The sequence below is a fragment of the Aethalodelphis obliquidens genome, unplaced genomic scaffold, assembly GCF_003676395.1.
Source record: "Aethalodelphis obliquidens isolate GAN/ISIS:26980383/991018 unplaced genomic scaffold, ASM367639v1 scaffold2, whole genome shotgun sequence".
NCBI lineage: Eukaryota > Metazoa > Chordata > Mammalia > Artiodactyla > Delphinidae > Aethalodelphis > Aethalodelphis obliquidens.
The window spans coordinates 44,118,529-44,139,633 of record NW_020837946.1 but is presented as its reverse complement, the minus strand read 5'-3'; the positions used below and the strand labels follow the sequence as shown (position 1 = coordinate 44,139,633).

Sequence of the window (21,105 nt, the reverse complement as noted above, 5' to 3'; positions counted from 1 at the left end):
CATGCTTCAGGGATATCAAGGAATGTGAATCCTGAGAAAAGGATTTGATGATTTAATATCTCATTGGTGAACTTGAAGAAAACAAAATCCTAACAGTGGTTGTGTAAGCTATTTTGCAAGGGTTTTGGAAGTGAGTTGGTGATAGGGAATTGGTGACGGTAAATACAGGTTACTTATTCAAGTTTGGCTTCATAAAGAAAGAAGATAATCATAGAGTTAATAAGGTTGAGGGAAGAATTTTTTGTTTTTGTTTTCAAGACCAAGAGGCCTGGAGGAGGGATGGGACTAGATAAACTAGGTGAAAGTGTTAGTTTAGAAGAAAAACATTGGTCTGAGACTGAGTGAAGAAGAACATGGGTAGAGGTGGAGACATTTTAAGAAACCAAAGGACACAGTATGGTGGAGGAGGTAAAGTGTGTGAAGATAGAGTTGATGCTGTGGTCTGCCTTGATCTCAGTAAACTAGAAGAGGGGGAAGATTGGGATGAAATTAGGGACTTGCTGGGGAGAAATAGAAGATTTTGGAAGAGAGATTATAGAGAATGAGACAAAGATGATGAGATTAATAAAGAGATTAATTAATCTCTGCAGAAGGAGGGAAGGTTGAGGTGAGGCTAGGTTTATACGCCAAAGCTTGCTTGATAAATGTTTTTCTTAGATCCCTGGGACTCTCAAACTAAGGAAGAAGACTTCTTAAACCCAAGCCTAACCTGATACCAAGCACTGGGTTAGCTCCTGTGGGGCTAGGAGTTAGAAGTGTGTTGGGGGGTGTGGTATTCATGTAGTTTGGAGGAACTCAATTTAGTCCAGAGATCCTGGGATTTTTTAGCATGTATATGCCAAGCACCATAATACGTTGTATACATTATCTTATTTACTTCTCACCACAACCATATGATATCATTATTATCTCTATTTTAGGTTAGGTGATTGAGTTTTAGAGTTTAATTTTAACTTCCTCAACATTATATAGCTATTAGTGTATAATAATAATTAGTGGCATATTTTTCCATTGTGTTAATCAGCTTTGCCTTGTACAAAGCAAAATATAGTTATGAATTGTGAACAGTTAACACCATTCAGAACTCAGTATATTGACTTCTTCCCAGAAATGCATCCCTTAAAATTTTATGTAATCATTGTAATGGCTATACTCCATTTCTTGCTCAGTTACTTATTCTTAAACTTTATGTGACTCTGCTTGTTTTATGTCTTAAGTTGCCTGAGAAAGAATCCTAAACAGAAACCTTTTTATTTGGTTTGGTTTGTCTTTGGCATTGTTGTTTCGTTTGGATCTAGATTCCATAGGGTCAGATCATTATGTGAGCATGTAACTGGTCATGGTAAATTAAGGAAGTACCTAGGGCTCCTCCCCCTCCCCCCACCATTTTATTGTCAAATAAAATCATGACTCTAGAGGAATTGCATGTTGTCAAGCTAGTATTTTTTATTTGCCTGAAATCTTTTCTGAGTTAGGCATTAAGGTAGTTGCAAACCCCACTCCCTGCAAATTTTACATACATGATTTCCATATGAAATTTTTTTGTTTCTTTGTTTGAAAAGGTTTCAGACAAAGGGTTTCATGGCTAAAACAATTACTGGCAGAGAGATTTTGGGTGTACAAGTTGGATCGGCATGTAAAGGACCTTGAATGCCAGCATATGGTTTGAGCTTTATCATAATTTGGCTTTGGGGAGCCACATGATTAGAAAGATGTTTTAGACACAGTAGTGCATAGGATAGTAATCTGATATGATATGTCTGAGTATGACTAGTTTAGATTAAGAGTAATTCTAGAGTCTGGATTTCCTAACTCTAAAAGAGCTCAATAATTGAAAGAGATACTGTAATTCATCAAAATGTGTAGATGACTAATGATGTTCAAGTGCAACTGCCATTAAGTTACATGACTGACATTATCTGCATAACAGTTGGCAGCACCATCTGGTGATTCCTAGCCAGACACATCATATATTACACTTATTGCACAATTATTCTTATCATTCTTTAATTAGTAACATAGTGTGATTTACCAACAAATTTCTCTGTGCCTTAGTCTTATAATATGGAGATGATAATGGCATCTATTTTAAAGGGTATTCGTAAGAAATAAATGATTTAATACTGTATGTGCTTAACAGTAGACCCTGACATACAGTGAGGCTCAATAAATATGCGTTGCTATTATTGCTGCTGTTGTTGCTATCAGTTCTGTTAGGAATGTTTAACAATTTTTATTTTTACAACTTATATTTTATTTTCTAGCTACTCTGCTAAAAGCTAGAATGAAACAGCTGCCGGCAGCAACAATTCGCCTCCTTTCCAGTTCTCAAATAATCACTTCAGTGGTCAGTGTCGTAAAAGAGCTCATTGAAAACTCCTTGGATGCTGGTGCCACAAGCATAGATGTTAAACTGGTGAGTGTCCCTGAGATGCTGCCAAGTACTTTTAAAGCAAAAAAGGGTTGGATAGATGTTTTCTCATTACAATTATTACCTTTCTTTTCTTTATATAACAGTAAATTATTCTTAGGACATTGAACCCTTTGTCCTGTTTAAGAGTAAATTCTTAAAAATAAGTTTTAATTTAGATCAGTGTTACAGTACATTAAAGGAAATTATAAAGGAAAGCTTATTCTAAAGGACTCTATCACATAAAACATGAAATTAGTTTGTCTGTATTTTCTAATACTTATCCTTGGTTATTTGTGTTTACTTGTTTTATATATTCTCATTTGCATTTTGTTTTTTCTACCTAATCTTATTTCAGAACGGTGTCCCTTGTTGCTTCATAGTTTTCACATTTTTAAATTTAAGTGCTACATATTAAATCATTTGAGTTAATAATGACTTATGACTCTTATTATGATTTATTACAATTAGTCTTCAGGTCTACCTCCCCTGTTATAAGTTACTAGCTCGTGGAGGTAAGATCTATATTTTTTTGTGTCCTCTATACCTGTCCAGTATCTGGTACATAAATGGTAAATAAATTTGAGTGAACGTAAGAATACATTTTTTTGTAATCTCCTAATTATCAGATATTCATATTATTTCTGGTATTATGGCATTAGAAAGACTACTGATATGAATATCTTTGTAGGAAAGAGACCTTCCCTTTTCATATACATATGCATATATTATATATATGTTACCCATTTGCTCCTTGTAAAAGCTCTATGAATTAGCTACTGCTATACTCATTTTATAAATAATTGAGGTTCTGAGAACTTTCCCAAAGTCATGTAAGTAGTAAGTACTGGAGCTGAGATTGCAATCCAGGTCTTTATGACTCTAAAACTCATTCAGGATCTTTCCTCTATGCCAGTGGTTTTCATAACATTTGGGTGCATCAGTAATTTTAGGGAGTCTGTTAAAACAGTTATTGGGCCGCAGAATCTCAGATTCTAGGTAGAGCCCCAACTTTGTGTTTCTAACAAGTTTCTGGTTGATGCTGAGAACCGCTGTTCTATAGTCTATCAAACCGCTACTTTGGTTTTAAATAATATAGTAAAAGCTTTATAAACATGAAAAAATTAAATTAAACCGAAAGAAAGACATTTTCTTTCTCTTAGACATTTTATGTAGTCAGTTCAGTCTGATTAGAATACAGTTGATAATACTTAAATAGGATTATATAATTATATCTGACAAATTTAACTTAAGAATCTTAGGCAGGCAAACATATGTCTTGTTCTCAAAGTTCTTGGAAGAAAAACATAGTTTTTAGAAATCGTTTTACAGAGCCAACAGAAGTCCTCTTTAAAAAGTAAATTAAAGTACACATTTTTATCCTGCTGCATATTTAAGTCTCTTGACATTTGCCAGTTCCTGCTTTGTAGAATTTTAGAATAAACAAGTCTGTTGCTTTACATAATAAGATCTGTTTTATTATAGTTTCACACAGTAATAACTGTTCTGACTAGGAATGTTTTCATAATTAGTAAATTAAACATGTAGATATTATTTTAAACATATAAACAGATCTTTGTGTTATTTTACTCAAGTGCCTGCAGTTCTTATTTATATTGAAAGATTTGCATTTCTATAATTATTTTTCTATAAAATGAAGCAGACAAGCTATTCCCAGAAAGATAATTTTTAGATCGAGGGAGAGATAAGAAACTAAATCTTAGGTGTCTCCCCCCAACACCTTTTATTTCTAATTTATCTAAAAAGTAATGATACAGTATATAATTCTAGGTTATTAAAAAGTATTATTTTTAAATAGAGTCATTATAATTGGAGGAAGATTTTTTTTCCCTTTATAACATACATTTAAGGCCATACACATAAACTTTGTGAAGTAAAGCTTATGATAGAAGCTTGCTACCAAATTTAGAATATGGTATTCATAGAAAATGTGATCACTCTAGGAATTTATGCTTTGTATTTGTTATGTATGCATATTTTTAGTATTAAATTACCAATATTAAGCTATGATTTGTTTTTTTCCCTCCATTTTCAAATTAAAAACTCTGAGATTGCCAGTTAGCTGTATTTTCTCAGCAGTCTGTTAGGTGACTATTTGCAGAAAGAAAATTAGAAAGCTATAATGTAGCAGATTTTTATTTATTTATGAAAGCAATAAGTAGTTCAGGGACAAAGTATTAAAAATCAGATTGAATAATGATGATTGCTAGACTCTTGGTGGGTAGAACCAGCTGGTGTTTTTTGGTTTTTGTTTTTTTTGGGTTTTTTTTTGCGGTATGTGGGCCTCTCACTGTTGTGGCCTCTGCCGTTGCGGAGAACGGGCTCTGGACGCGCAGGCTCAACGGCCATGGCTCACGGGCCCAGCCACTCCGCGGTATGTGGGATCCTCCCAGACCGGGGCATGAACCCCTGCATCAGCAGGTGGACTCTCAACCACTGCGCCACCAGGGAAGCCCCCAGGTGGTGTTTTTGATGGTGATGGTAATCTGTTTTATTTGAGAGATTATATATACAAAAGTGTATATAACTTAGAAGAATATTTCTGGGCAAGTTTAAACATAAATTTAAACATAAATACCTATCATACTGAAACAATTCTAGGGAACCTTGAAGATCATACTGATCTCCTTATTTTATTGTTGAATCTGAGTGCAAGGAAAATAAGGGACTTGCCCGTAGTACCATAGCTAGGAATTGGTAGAACTAAGAATTTAAACTCTTACTTCTTAAATGTTAAGTTTCCATAAAAGATAGATAAATGACAAAACCATTTCACTTGTGTTACATTCTGTTTGTAAATGTGATAATAGTTTAATGTCCTTATATACTAAAAGTACTGTTTAACTTTCATAGGAGAACTATGGATTTGATAAGATTGAGGTGCGAGACAATGGTGAGGGTATCAAGGCTAATGATGCGCCCGTGATGGCAGTGAAGTACTATACCTCAAAAATAAGAGGTCATGAAGATCTTGAAAATTTGACAACTTTCGGTTTTCGTGGAGAAGCCTTGGGGTCCATTTGTTGTGTAGCTGAGGTGAGGTAATTTGTATTGACTATTTTAGTGGTTTCATAATAACACAATATTAGAATTAAGAGACAATTTACCCAGAATTTGGCAAAGAGTTTTTTTTTATTGCGTAAAATATACATTTTATTGTGTAAAATATACATAAAATTTACTATTTTAGTCATTTTTAAGTGTACAATTCAATGGTATTAAATACATTGACATTGTTGTGTAGGCATCACCACCATCCATCTCCAGAACTTTTTCATCATCCCAAACTGAAACTATGCCCATTAAACAATAAACCTCTATTCTCCTTTCCCCTGTCCACAGGTAACTGGTAAGTATTCTGCTTTCTGTCTCTATGAATTTGACTGTTCTAGGTATGTCTTATAATTGAAATCATACACTATTTGTCATTTTGTGTCTGGCCTATTTCACTCAGCGTAACGTTTTTAAGATTCATACATGTTGTAACATGTATTAGAATTTCATTCTTCTTAAGGCTGAATGATACTCTTGTATCCATTCATCTGTCAATGGACATTTGGGTTGTTTCCACTATTTGGCTATTGTGAATAATGCTGCTGTGAATATTGGTGTACAGATGTCTGTTTGAGTCCTTGCTTTCACTTTTTTGGGTATATACCCAGAAGTGGAATAGCTGGATCAAATGGTCCAATAGTCCCCCCCTTATCCATGGTTTTGCTTTCCATGGTTTCAGTTACCACAGTCAACCACTGTCGGAAAATATTAAGTGGAAAAATTCCACAAATAATTCATAAATTTTACATTGTGCACCATTCTGAGTAGCATGATGAAATTTTGTGCAGTTCTGCTCTGTCCTGCCTGGGACATGTATCATCCCTTTGTCTTGCATATCCACGTTTTATATACTACCAGCCTGTTAGTCACTTTCTAGCCATCTGGGTTATCAGATCTGTCAAGGTATCATAGTGCTTGTGTTCAAAGGAACCCTTATTTTACTTAATAATGGTCCCAAAGTGCAAGAGCAGTGATGCCAGCAATTCAGGTATTCTCTTACTGTGCCTAATTTATAAATTAAACTTTGTCTTAGGTATGTATACATAGGAAAAAAAACATAGTATATATAGGGTTTGATACTATCTGCAGTTTCAGGCATCCATTGGGGGTCTTGAAAAATGTCTCCCGCAGTTAAAGGGGGACTACTATAATTCTGTTTAACTTTTTGAGGAATGGCAAAGAGTGTTTTTCAGTGGTAACATTTATAAGAGGAAAAAATGGTTTAGTGATCCACTGACTTGGAAAATTATTAAAATTAAACAGGTATCTTAACTATAAGCACTTCTCAGAGCCTTTACTGTACTAAAGTGCATTGTGAATCTCTGAGGTTGGTGGTTTATAGTACAGACATTTCCTGCACTTACTTGACTATGAAACTCTTTTATTGAGACACATATCACTGTTATACTGTTGTGCTGTGGAATGCACTCTGGAAATACTACTCTAGTCAATACAGATAACTGGATTGTGCTCTAGAGATGTGCATTGACTTGAGCTAAACCTTAGCTAGAACTTTGCTCTTCTGATTGCTAGATGTTTTCAATTTCTATGAACCCTTAAGTTCAGTGCCTGACCCACTCCATCGCATAGTACCAATTATACGTCACTGCCTCTGGCCTAAGTTACATAACTAGTTTGTGGCAAAGCCCATCTAGAACCTTGATCTCTTCATTTCCATGTATCTCAGTTATGTTTGATCACTAGTTTCTTTGTGCTGTACTGTTATTCTGTGTGTGTTAGGCTCTGTTTTATAGTGTGATAGTATCTGTGTGCCAGTGAGTGACATGGTAATTGTGAGGCTCTCTTTAGCTACCTACGTTTGCCCAGTGGCTGTGTATCCTTTCTTTTGTGCTTAGGCTGGCAGACCCTGTTTGGGTGAGCGTGCACAGGTGCAGTAAAATGATAGGACTTTATACGTATTGTCCCAGAAAAGTGGCAAGGACATGAGATATTGTTGCTATTTCTTTATCTATTTAGTAGCCTAGTCTCCCCAGCAATGATATATTCTTAAGGCTTATTTTGGTTTTCCCTTGGCCCTTCTGCCTTTAGAATGCTGGCAAAGTGTAGATTTTCTGTTTTCTGTGGCAAGGGCCCCAGCTAGGTATTCACTTACTCTTTACTTCAGGACTCTGTAAGCTGATGCCTATGTAAGAAAGAAAAATTGTGGGTTGGGGAAGAGGTAGAGGTTAAAGTGGGAGGTTTTGCTATTCTGGCACAGAGGACTAAGGGCCCTTGCTTGTTAGAATCCAGATGTTCAGACATCACTAAAGAAGGAAAGACCTTGTCATTCGTTAAGTGCATTCTGCTTAATATCTCTATCCAAAATCTAGCACACCGTGTGCTTTCTCTATCTTTCTCAGCTCTTGCTTTATTTAGAGTTCACTGAGTCTCCAGATAGATTTTAGGGAAGAGCAACTAGAGGGTACAACTGGCCATTGCCCATTTTTATCCCCAGAGACTGTGTATGGGAACCTATAGCCCTAGAATCTTGTACAAAGAGTCTGTTTTTAAAATGGGGTGGGATTTGTACCAAGGAAGCTTTGAAGCTCCCAGTGCTAGTACTATTGTTGGAGTTCTCAGTGGCTATTTTAGAAATCATATGATTTGTTTGAGAATAAAAGTATTCGCTTTTTTAGCAGTCGTCCAAATTTGGCAGATAGTTATAGTTGTTAAGCCTTATTTTGGCAAGTATTGTTGAATAATACATTGTTCAGCGTTTCTGTATTTTCTATAAGATGTATACAATAACCTTTCAGAACTGAAGTTGGTCATTATCAACTTTGTCTGCTAGGTGGCAGTACTATACTTAGTCTTTTAAAATACATTGTACATCAGCCATGATTTCTCCAAATTTTCACTGTAGCTCTGATTTTAGATGGCAGTTTTGCAAGTCCTTATCCTGCAATACTCTATCTTGTTTTTTAATTTGATTACTTAAGCCCACTTGATATCTAGGTTTATCATTTTGCCTTGTTTTATTTTTGAAGCATTTGAATGCCTTAAGTATAAATATTTAAAATAATTTTGTTTATCAAAATCACAAAAGGAATAAAAAAATTGTCAAAGTATCACAATAATAGAAAACTATAAGCTTTAAAAAAATTATGTTTAGTTTACATATTGCAATGTCAAGTGTTTATCTTAGAAAATATTCCAGTATTTTGTGGACTCTCTTTTCTTGTCTTTGGGAAAATCACGCATAGATAAGTGTGTGTGTGTGTGTGTGTGTGTGTGTGTGTGTGTATTTATGTATGTATACTTCAGATCAAGATTTAGACCGTTATCAGCATCCCTGAAGTTTTCTGTCATGTCTGCTCCCATTTAGTACACCTCAAAGGTAATGGCTGTTCTGATCCCTATCAACATAGATTAGTCATACCTGTACTTGAACTTGATCTGAATGGAATCTTACAGTAAGTACTATTTTGTCACAGATTTTTTGATGATTTAGGTTTGATTGTTTCTTATACAGGGGCCTCTTGTATTAGTAGTGGACCCTTACCCACCTCATACAGGGCAACCTGCCATCCAATGACTAGTTGATGCGGGGTTGTAAAGGCCTTATTCCAATCCAGAAGCAGCTCTGCCGTGCTGTTTCTGCTCCAGAGTGCCCCCCTGGGGTCTGCCAAGGCCTTGTGACTATGGCACAGCTTCACTTCTCTTTCTGCCCTGCCCCCACAAGTGATCATCTCTGGAGCACTCGCCAGTGCTGGTCTCCATCTCAGTCTTTTATGGTTTAGTCTCCTTATCTTACTGATAAGGAAAACGAGGTCTTGTGAAGCCAAATGCCAGGTTTTCTCACCCCAACTTCAAAACACAGTCTAATAATCAGTCGGCTAATATTTCAGTATCTGCTGTATGCAGGGTTCTGTGCTAAGTAGTTTACTTCAGAGGAACTGTGCACAGTGAAGTAAATGGAATATGAAAATTGTGACCTGTTTAGAGACACATAATGTATCCATGGCAAAGCCAAAAATTCATTTACAATTTCATGCCTCTCAGTAATGAGTTTTCCACAGTAGGTCATGCTGCTTTCTTACTAGCATGGTTATAAAGGTATTTATAAGTTTAAAAATACCTCATATTGGGGCTTCCCTGGTGGCGCAGTGGTTGAGAGTCCTCCTGCCGATGCAGGGGATGCGGGTTCGTGCCCCGGTATGGGAGGATCCCACATGCCGCGGAGCGGCTGGGCCCGTGAGCCATGGCCGCTGGGCCTGCGCGTCCGGAGCCTGTGCTCCGCAATGGGAGAGGCCACAACAGTGAGAGGCCCGCGTACTGCAAAAAAAACCCCACAAAAAACCTCATATTAAAATAATAAATATACTCAGGCCCACAGTGCTCAATAGAGAGGTTATCAAGGGGTAGTCAAGTTAAAAATTATATGGGAGGGTTCTGAATAGTATTTCAGAAACACAGAAAGTAATACCTGGTTGTTAAGGTCAATTACATTTAAAAATTAAAAATTGTTATTCAGCAAGGCAAATTAATGAGTGCTTTTTTGGGGAAAAAATTCAACTTTTTAAACAATATTCTTTACCATTCAGAAAGAATTGAAGTTTCAGGTATAGAAGTTGCATGTTTATTTTAAAGGCTCCAACTTATTTTGAAAATCTTCGGATAGAGATTGCAGTTACATAATAAAAATTAGTGATTTGGTCATTTTATCTGCCAAACTAACTGATGTAGATAATTTAAAGTCATACAGATGTAAATCATCTCAGACTCGGTAGATTGATAATATGCAATTGGGATATAGTTTTGTCACACTGCTAAACAGCCATCACCCAAAACTGTTGAAATTATTTTTTGTTAGATTATTTTAAAGATGTTAATAATTTTAGTTATAAAAAGAAAAAATTAAGTAGACTTTCAGCAAAATTGGGTGAAGAAATTTAAAATATGTCTAATTCTGTTTTTTTATTTATACATTTTAAAAGAATGGGCAGTTTTCCTAATTTGTTAATTATAAAATGACTTCCAATCTTAAACAGTCCAAAAGAGTAAAAAAAAAAAATTTATATCTACAGAGTGATCTATTGGTATTTAAAACTGCAATTACTGCTTCCATAATCTGTGATGAAGGTGTCAGTGACTGAAACAAATTGATACGGTTTTTTAAAAATTGTATCATCAAGCATAACTTCTCTTGAAATTTATTGTTGTTTGTGGAGCAATAATCTTGGGATATTTGTCAGTCTTCAGTGTTAAATTCCTGATACTAATTACTAAGCATACTGACCAGAATGAGCTAGAGATAGTGAAAATCCTGTTTTGACCTGTTCATAAAATTTTTTAAGAAGACTCTTTGTATATATTCTTCCTGTTACATAATAAAACACACAATAAAAGATTTTATTTCCTTTTAGGCTGATATTTTGTATACATTATGTTAAAAATGATCTTTTTTTCTCCAAGGAAATGTATGAGAAACTCGTGTAAGTTTTTTGAAATAGATTTTAAATGGAGGCTAAATTACATCTCAGTTTTCAGAGGAATACAAAACAGTTTTGATTTGTTTTGTTTTCTTCAAATTAGAACACACTCTGGACGAAGATTCAGAAGCCTAATTATCATTTCCAAGAGTTTAAATAAGAGAGTTGGCCAAAGGCATAAAACAGGTTGACTTTTCCGAGAGCCAATTTTTTTTTAGTCTATAAAGTGCAGATAATGATTTGAGAGTTAAATGAAATAATATGTATTAAAGTATCTAGAATATGGTCATGTGCCATGAAGATGAAAGTTATTTTTATTCTGGACTTGAATGTGAAAAGTAGCATGCGTCTGTATCACGTAAGGTGATGGCGTCATCAGGCTTGCTCATTCTCTTGTTGGTAAGCAGTATTTCACCTTAACTTTCAAAGTTTATGCAGACTCCTCAACATTTTCAGGAAATCCTTTCTAAAATTTAACCGCCATTCCTAGGTAAATTCCTTCTAATTCTCACCAATGGTCTTTATTCTGTAGCTTAAGTTCACTTTTTTTCTCTTGTTTTTCCTTGGGAAGAATTAGAAGAGTTGCCAGCCATCCTCATGCATAAAACTCATGTTTATTGATTCATTCATCCAAATTTTTTAAAGTGGTTATAATGTGCTATGTGTTATTTTGATCTATCGAGTTCATTATACATTTTGTGATGAGATGAAAAGGGATGTATAGATTTGTTTTTGTTTTATGTTACATTAAACCTCCATGGCTGAAGGGGGGCAGAATGAGAAGCTAAGTCATTCTGTTTTGAAGATGGGAGTTGGGGTGCCCTTATTTGTGGTTCCACATAGCGAAGATGGGAGTTGTGATGCCCTTATTTGTGGTTCCACATAGCTGTAAAAGAGTAGTAGAGGGAAGCCTCTAGCTTCATTCTGCTGTTTCCTGCTTCCTGTTCCACAGTGTAGGATACCTCCTGTGTCCTTTAGAGCCATTGTGGTAGGGCTTTAATTAGAATAGGCACAGGATTTTTGAAACACTTGGTATATCCTGCTTCCTAAATAAATGCAGCCTTCTCACAAATAATAAAACTCTGCTAAAAGGAGAAAAGCCAGGGCCAAGATCTCCCTGTTGCTAGTCTCCCTCAGTGGACTATCTGGAGGAAGGCTCTGAAATCATAGTATAGTTATGCACAGGCAGGCAGGCATACTCACACAGAGAAAGAAAAAGACATTTCAGTGATCCATGCACAGTCCACATTTTAGCTGAATCATGAGGACCATTTACCTTAGTTTTCAGATTTGTGTTTTTGTGCCAAAGTATTTGTCCAAAAGTCAGCCAAAACAAAACAAAAAAACCCACAAAACTTTAATATGATTATCTTCAATGAATTTTTGTCAAGAGAGGATATTTTTTTCTCATGAATTGCTAGGATACATCCTAAGCTTTTCAATTTACTTTCTTTTTAAAACATTGAGAAAAATTGTACTTATCTAAAATTTAAATGCTTTTATGTAATTTTAACTTTTGTAATAGTACTATAATTTCTTGAAACTCAGTGACTGGACCAGACAGTCGGTTTTTAATAACTGATAACTGATATAACCTCTAAGGACTTCTAAAACTTCTTTTAAAATAAACCTCTCATTTTAAAATTATTTAAAATAAATTTATTTATTTCTTTTCTTGACACCACTAGATTCATTCACTGCCACAATTCCTCAATGTCTCTAGTAGGAAGCACCAGTAATAATTTGTAATATTGGAGATGCTCCTGATGGTGGAGTTGCTACAGATTCGAATGTGTTAGCTGCTTCACAGCTAACACATTCTGAACCTGTGCCTCATCCAAAAAAAGGTTTCCTGCCCAGGACACAGGGTCATATGATGAAATGAACTCTTGAAATACAATTTTTTGCTTTGAGGAACACTGTATTTCATGAATTTGTGAAACGTGCTTAGCCGTGTTATCTTTCACTGTCTTTTGAAGTGAATTGCAAAGCATTTCCTATCTAAATAAATTTCATAGTACCCTAAACATTCTAGTTTTTTAAAATTTGACATTGGAAAAAAATATTGTGTTCTCTTCTTTTTTTACCATAACATAAATGTTACATTATGACCACTAAGGTTCTATTTTGTTTTTTAGCACTTCAGTTTATCTTGGCTGGAGTATATTTATTATTCAGTAATGTGTTTAAAGGATGAACACGTTGATATCTGTAAAATGCCCTTAAGTAGTTAACACAAAAACCCATGTAACCTTATAAACTATTAGCATCATCTTCATCTTATCATCACCGTCCTCTTAAAATGATAGTGTAATCATTTATTCAGGACCATCTAGCAAGCCACTGGCAGGGTTAGTACTAGAACTCAGAGTTTCAGGGCTGCCTTTGCTCAGTGACACCAGCTTTAGGTCAGGTGGCTAGCTCTTTGGAGAATAGAAATAGAATTCAGTTGACCGTGGCATTTTGGAGAAGTGGTTGGTTAAATGTAGAATTGTTTTTAAAGGGACAATCATAGAGTAATTAAATTAGAAACAGGAAAGAAAATCTCTAGCAATTTCTGTCTTCTTTGTTTTAAACAAACTTTACTAGAGGAAATCACTGTTGGACACAATAGAGTTGGGATGTAGGTAGGAAGATTGAGATTGGTTATCAGGAAAACTTTTAAAATACAACTTTTGAACCATGGAATATATTTTTAGAAGAAGTAGAATAATCACTTAAGAGTATACAGAGGCTCACAACTTTGTTTCAGGTACAACTCTTTGAGGGAACAGTTTTGACGGAAATAGCAGCCTGCAGCAATGAGCCTCTAATAAGGATTTTATGGACGTCACCCTTAGACAGAACCTAATAGGCTCTACTAGGACTGTAAGCTAGAGAAACCAAATTTTTTTTGTGGTGACTCTGGTTTTCCCTTCATGGTACCGACATGTTGCACAGAGCCATTTGGCCTACCAGAAATCAGGGCATGGTTAGGACTTGGTGACAGAACCATTAAATGTAGACCCAACTGGACCTGGATGAGTTCCAACAGTGGAGCTGTATATTTGTGGCTTCTTTCTAAATTATATAGATTTATTTTAAGCTAGCTCTGCTGAGTTCATGGATGGCTGAGAAAGATTGCTCCCAGTTTTGGATCAACATTACTCACTAGAAATGTGAGGAGGCTACCCTTTTCTGAATCCACCCTGCTTTTTTTTTGCCAGCATTCCCACTCCCCACCTATGGTATTTTCTGATAATGGAATGTTTTACTACTGTTATAGCATGTACACTTCTAGTAATCTCACAAAGTAGGTAAATAGAAAGCTGAGGGTGAGGATTGCTCAGAAGAGTTCAGACATTCTTAAAATTTATATTTCTATGACTGTAACATCTTAGGAAATATTTTCATGCTGAATGGAATCCTTTTTTACATGTTTTAATGCTAGTTTTTTAATTAATAAAAATTTTACATTTAAAACAATGAGTTCAAAGCTTGGGTTTAAGAAAAAACTGCACATAAATATACATATATGTATAATTTATTTATTTTTATTCTTTTGAACCATTAACTTGAAATAGAGAAGTGCAGTTTTATCAGAATATAAAGGAAGGAGGGAATGATCACTTTACAAAAGGATTTTTCACTTTGCCAACAAATTTATGGGAATTGTCTGTTAAAAAGCAAGCTTCCCTAATGCAGTTGATTTGATTTTACAGATATAAGTCATTTAATACATACAATACAAATAGCCATTTCAAGTATACTGATTTGTGTACGTTTTAATTAAAGTAAAATAGTTGAAATAAAAATCGGTAATTTGCAACATAGAAAATGTAAGCTAGCCTATTGCTTATTAATGGAACTCTAAGGAATATTTCAAGAGAAATGGTTGTAAGACCTTATTAAGTAAAACTTCTATCAATCAAGGAAATATATAATTATTATTTTAAATCTAATTTTACAATAAGCCCACTGCAATAACTAAAATCATAATTTTATTAGAGTTTTTTTTATTCCAGGTTTTAATTACAACAAGGACTGCTGCTGATAATTTTAGCACCCAGTATGTTTTAGATGGCAGTGGCCACATAATTTCTCAAAAACCATCACATCTTGGTCAAGGTAAGAGAGAAGCTTTGTAGCATTCTTTGCCTTTTCTGTCTTGTTTGTTTTAAAAAAATTGTTTACTCCTTAAATTCAAGTGTATTGCTTTGGGTTTGTTTCTGATAAAGGCTGGTTAACTTCCAAGTGAACATTCAGTCTTACTTTACCTGCTAACCTTTTAAATACATAGAGTTGTCCTCAAGAGGAACTGTGTGAAAGACTTTGAGCGACAATATGGATTAGTTATTCTGTAAAACTCTTAAGAGCAGTTGTTTTACTATTGCTGGATTACTAGTGTCTTCTTTACACATGAAGGATAATATTTTCTTTAAATGCCTAAAACATTATTGATTTAGTAATCATGATAATAAACCGTCCTATCAAGATATTATGATTAAATAATTAATTTAAAATATACCTATTTATGGAAAACTTCAAACATATGTACAAGTAGATAGAATAGAGCAGTGGTCCCCAATGTTTTTGGCACCAGGGACTGGTTTTGTGGAAGACAGTTTTTTCACAGATGGGCATGGGGGTGGGGGTGGGGGTGAACTCGAGCATGGAGAGCGGCAGATGACACTTCGCTCACTCGCCCACCACTCACTTCCTGCTGTGCGGCCTGGTTCCTCATAGGCCGTGGACTGGTAGCGGTCCACGGCCTGGGAGTTGAGGACCCTGGAATGGAGTACCCATCACTCAGTTTCAATAGTTATCAACTCATTACTAATGTTTCATCTAATACTCTCAGCCACTTCCTTCCTTTCTATATTATTTGAAGCAAATAAATATATTATAAATTATATCGTATATAAATATAATAATATTCTATTTGTAAGTTCTCTTTTTTTTTACATTTTTTTTAACTTTAAAATTTTTTTATTTATTTATTAATTTTTTTGGCCACGCACACCACATGGCCTGTGGGATATTAGTTCCCCAACCATGGATTGAACCTACGCCCCCTGCATTGGAAGCGCAGAGTCTTAACCACAGGACTGCCAGGGAGGTTCTGTAATTTAGTTCTCTAGTGTTTTATACACTTATGTAATTTTAGTACGTTTTAATTGACATCTTATATTTTTAAGTTCCTCTACTACTTATTTACTTCTAAAGAAAAAAAATCTCTTCAGGCTTGAGTTTCACATATTTCCTTTAATCTTTTTCATGCTGCTAACTTCTGGTAATGGGATCTATAAATTTGAGAGAATATTAAAGATATGCCCTGTTTAGAGTCATGTGCAAAAGAATGATTAGATCTGAAAAGGGACTTCTGTTGTTGTTGGGGGTTTGTTTTTGTTATTTGTCCTTCCAATTTTGTTGTAAGTTCATTTAAAATTTTTGGGTTCCTCATTGTAATTTATCAAAGCATTATATATATATTTTTAAACATCTTTATTGGAGTATAATTGCTTTACATTGTTGTGTTAGTTTCTGCTGTATAACAAAGTGAATCAGCTATACATATACTTATATCCCCATATCCCCTCCCTCTTGCGTCTGCCTCCCCCCCTCCCTATCCCACCCCTCTAGGTGGTCACAAAGCACTGAGCTGATCTCCCTGTCAAAGCACTATATGTTTTTCTGTGGTTTCTTCCCTCCAGTTTTCATGTTAAATTATTGGATTTATTTTATTGTCAAATGACTTCTCTTTGTCTTCATTGAAATTTATTTTCTTGTATCTTAATACTGATACCAAATTTTCTCATCCTTTCTCTTATTTTATAAATCCTCAAATTAGTTACTTATTACTTTTGCCCATTAAGAATTATTTTTGCATCTACATAAAGAGTTAATAGGGCTTCCCTGGTGGTGCAGTGGTTGAGAGTCCGTCTGCCGATGCAGGGGATGCGGGTTCGTGCCCCGGTCCGGGAAGATCCCACATGCCGCAGAGCGGCTAGGCCCGTGAACCATGTCCACTGAGCCTGTGCTTATGGAGCCTGTGCTCCGCAACAGGAGAGGCCACAACAGTGAGAGGCCCGTGTACTGCAAAAAAAAAAAAAAAAAGAGTTAATAGGAATTCTTAAGAAAACACACTTTTTTCTCATTTATTCAGTTAATAAAAATGAGCTCAAGTCTAATAGTGATTTAATTTGATGTATTATATTGTACATGTTTTAATTAAAAGTAATAGATTGTGATTCTTTTTCTTTTTTATGTACTGAAGATAAAGACAAGGAGAAGGCATTTTTAATATTGTCCCTATTCAGAAATGCTCTGACCCCAGTTCTTGAGAGTTGAGATTAAGAAACCATTAGGAGATATTTGAGTGGCTAGCCTATGGAGTACTTTGAAGTAATCTAGTCACCTTATAAAACTTAACTGTATTTATTTTTATCTTGGTAGTAGCCAGTCTAATCTGGATGGCCAGTGGCTCTGCATCACTCATACTTCTCATGCTTTTCTGTATCCATTTCCATGGGAACTATGAAATAACAATCCTTAAATATGGTATCCTTCTGATCTTTGCCCAGTCGCTTATTGATTTTTTTTTTCTTGCTGACATGAGTCTTCTCTACTTTAGTGAGACCACATAAGCATATTAAGAAATTTCTACAGTCAGTAAATGAACCTTATTTTCTTTAGCATATTCCTTTTATCTTAAGAAACTACCCACTTAGAAGGTCAACATTTGCGAAACCAGTCACTGCCTTTTGTAACTCACTTTTTTCCCCCAATTACAGCTGGTTGCCTAGGAAAACAACAAAAAGTCAAACTCTTAGTTTCTTATTGCTCTATGTAGACATATAAAAATCCACAAGCACTTTCAAAAGTCTTTTACATTTATATTGCCTTAGTGCTGATAGTTTTTGAGTGATTGAATCACAGACTCACATTTCACCACCTGTCATTTAAATATTTTCTGTGTAACATAAAACTACAGTACAACCATCCTAATTAATACCTGTGCATTTAGGGTTCTTGTAGATTAATTTCTGCTGTGGTGTGAATATACTTGCTTAGCAGTTACTCCTCATATCATCTGATAGGATGATGACACCTGTAGATAGCCTAACTGTAGATGCAGGGACAACTTACGACAGAATCTTTCTTAGGCATTGGAAAATCCATTACCCCTTTAAAACATGTTTTAAAATGTTTAAGAATAGTTTTACTAGAGATTCCAGTTCTGTTTTTTCCAGATGTAGGTATTTGTTTTATGGATTAATTTAATCATTTAAAATGATTTAAGTGTTTAATAGAATGTCATTTTAAATTACCCTTCTGTTCAGTTCTAAGACGTTTTTAAAATTAACAAGAAATGTAAAAATAAACTTCTAGCTTTTAAATTCTTTTACCAAGAACTCTGACTAAATTATTTGTTTTGGCCGTATCTTTTTTCTGTCATCGCTTCTATTCTCTTTACCCTAGATAATCAGCATTAAGCTTTCTAAGTTGATTTACCCTCCTGGACAAATTCTTTTAACACCTCCTAGTACTTCTGCCTTAGGAATTTCTCAGATATCAAAAGTAGTATATTTAAAGTACTGTGATCAGGGTATATCCTTTCCCTACTCTTATTAGAGTTATTAGAGTAATGCATCATGTTCTTTGTAAATCCCTGCTATGTGTGATTGTGCAGGTGTTTAAGGATTTTTTTTTTTCATGTTGAGAATGGAACTTTATTCATTAAATAGTTTAAGAAAACTCTGATACAGTCAAGCAATCATACCTCTTTACATTAGGAATATAAATAGCTGCTTTTATAAATGGCATAACATAGAGTCATGTAAAAATATAACAGAGAGCATATTACAGACTGCAGTTTAATTCTGGTGTTTATAGAATGTGCTAAAGTTAGAGAGCTGAGCAGTTCTCTTGTAAAACATGATAGTATACTAGGGCCTCCTCCCTATTGGCCAGTATTACTTGGTACTTTTTTTAAGGATATACATTTCATTTGGAATCAGCAGAGTTTTCCATCATTAAGTTTTATTTGAACATATATATAATTCTTGGCTTACTGGTAATTCTCAGTTTGTTCAGAGAAAACAGTTTTAGCTGTTGAAGCAATAATTTATCAATTAATATATGGATTAGGTACAGTGTGGTCTTGGATGCAGAGATATATTTAAAAGCCAACATACATCTTTTCCTTTCATGAACACATATTTTGCCCTACTGATTTCTGCCTACCTTCCTTCCCACCAACTGTCCACAGCTACAGTGTATGTCATTATATTTGCACAGGCTAGTGGAGAACACAGGTGAGTGAAAGGAATTCACAGACGAGTGGAGAACACAGATGAGTAAACAGGCAATGACAGTAAAAAGAAGCCACCAGCTGCCTAGAGGAAGGTGAGCGAATTTTTCAGAAAAGATAACATTTGAGTTTGAAAATGGTAGTAAGGAGGGGTGAGAGCATAACCTTTCAATAAGAGAAGAATGATGGCTCTAGAAGATTTCGGGAGACCATTGCTCTCTGTGTAACAATGAGGGGGAAAAACACATAAGTTAAAATCTTGTATTTTTTAAAACTCATTGGAGAACTGTGTCACAAAGAAATTAAATGAACCAAGTTTAAGAGGAAGATGACCCTTCTTAGGTGCACCTAGGCACAAAGAGATTGGTGGCTGCTTGTATCCCTGAGAGCATTAACTGAGCCTGGAGGCATAGGCATGCAAAGGAGCAAGCCTACTATAGACAAGGGATCTTTTATGGCCCTAGGAGAAACCAGCTGAACTTTATTAGCCACATGTGAGCTGACATGACAGATTGGAGGATAGGATCCTCAAACACAGAGCTAGTTCACCCAAGAAGCCAAATCTCATCAGGACTTTTGCTGAGTAAGCAGTGGTGAAGAAAGTTGGGACTGAGCTAGAGAGAGAAATATCTTAAAGTCTTACAGTACTTAGATCCCGAAGCCTTGCTAGAGGCAGAGAGAGACCCGATTCCATCCTCAAGACATTTGAAACCAGAAGTGAACTGGAACTAAATAAAGGGGCAACTCAGCTCCAACCCAGATGAACTCCTCTAATTATATATTGAAGAGCTCTATTCTTCACTCTAGCTGTTTGATGAGAAAGTGAAGTACGTTCACTGGGGGAAAATATCTATTTCAATATCTATTGTTCTTTTATATATTATGTCTGATGAAAATAAAAGTATTGAGAGACATGAAGAAAGGAAAGTGAGGTTCATAGTCAAGAGAAAAAATAGTTGATATAAGCAAACTTGCAGATGTTTGAATTAGGGACAAGAACTTTTAAAACTACTGTTAAAGAATTTAGAGGAAAAGATGGTCAATTGGTAAAAGGTGGAGAATATCAGCAGAGAAATGGAATTCTAAAAAAGAACCTAATGAAAATTCTAGAACTAAAAAATGTACCACTAAAAATAATACAAAGAAGTATAGCTAAAAAAGCCAATAAAGTAGATAAACTGGTATACTAAGCATGACATAGCAAAGTTCTGTGAGAATGTTTGGAGGTAGTAGATGCAGGAGATTAGGTAAGAAAATGGTAACTTGGATATTAGGTTATGATGGGCCTGTTTTATCATGGTAAGGAGTTTGTACCCTTTCTTGCAACCAGTGATGAGCCCCTGAAACTTTTTAGGTAGAGGATGGATATCATGCTATTTAAAAAAATTAACCAGTAAGACATTATAACTCCTACCGTAATTTATGTCTTACTGGAAGAGATGTTATCCTGAACTAAGGTTTGAGGAGAAGGAAGGAACTTGACATAAATTTGAGAGATATTTTGGGGATAGAATGGATAGGGCTAGGTGACTTGAGCAATATTGGTAGTAAGAGGTAGAGGAAATCTAGAGTACCTGCTTTTAGAAACTGTTGGATGTCAGTGTTATGTGAGAAAGGGAGGATAGATGTAGTATCAGACTCAAGAAGAAAGATTATGAGTTCAGGTCTGTGTGTGGTGATTTGAGGTATCTTTGGGATATCCAGGTAATAATTTTGAATAAGCATCTGTATATAACTTGAGTGTTATAGGTCTAAGATATCTATCTTAATTATAAGATGCATGTTTTGACATCTCTGAAAACAGGTTGTGGCTTATAATAAATGGCTTCCGCAAATCCTTTTTGGACAAGCAGTTTTGTGCATTGTTTGTAATTTGTGTGTTGATTTCAGGAATA

General features: G+C 35.1%; 1 protein-coding gene across 9 annotated transcripts in view; it reads left to right on the top strand.

The window, feature by feature from the left end:
- The window catches only part of PMS1 (PMS1 homolog 1, mismatch repair system component), a 98,809-nt gene that overhangs the window by 2,896 nt on the left and 74,808 nt on the right, over positions 1-21,105 (top strand). For all 9 annotated transcript variants that reach the window (XR_003436992.1, XR_003436994.1, XM_027125920.1 and 6 more), the window contains 3 exons: positions 2,265-2,416; positions 5,285-5,467; positions 14,922-15,024. Coding sequence is in view for 7 of the 9 variants with exons in the window: in XM_027125920.1 (XP_026981721.1) it covers positions 2,285-2,416; positions 5,285-5,467; positions 14,922-15,024 (418 nt within the window). In the remaining 2 variants the exon portion in view is untranslated. The remainder of the gene's footprint in view (positions 1-2,264; positions 2,417-5,284; positions 5,468-14,921; positions 15,025-21,105) is intronic.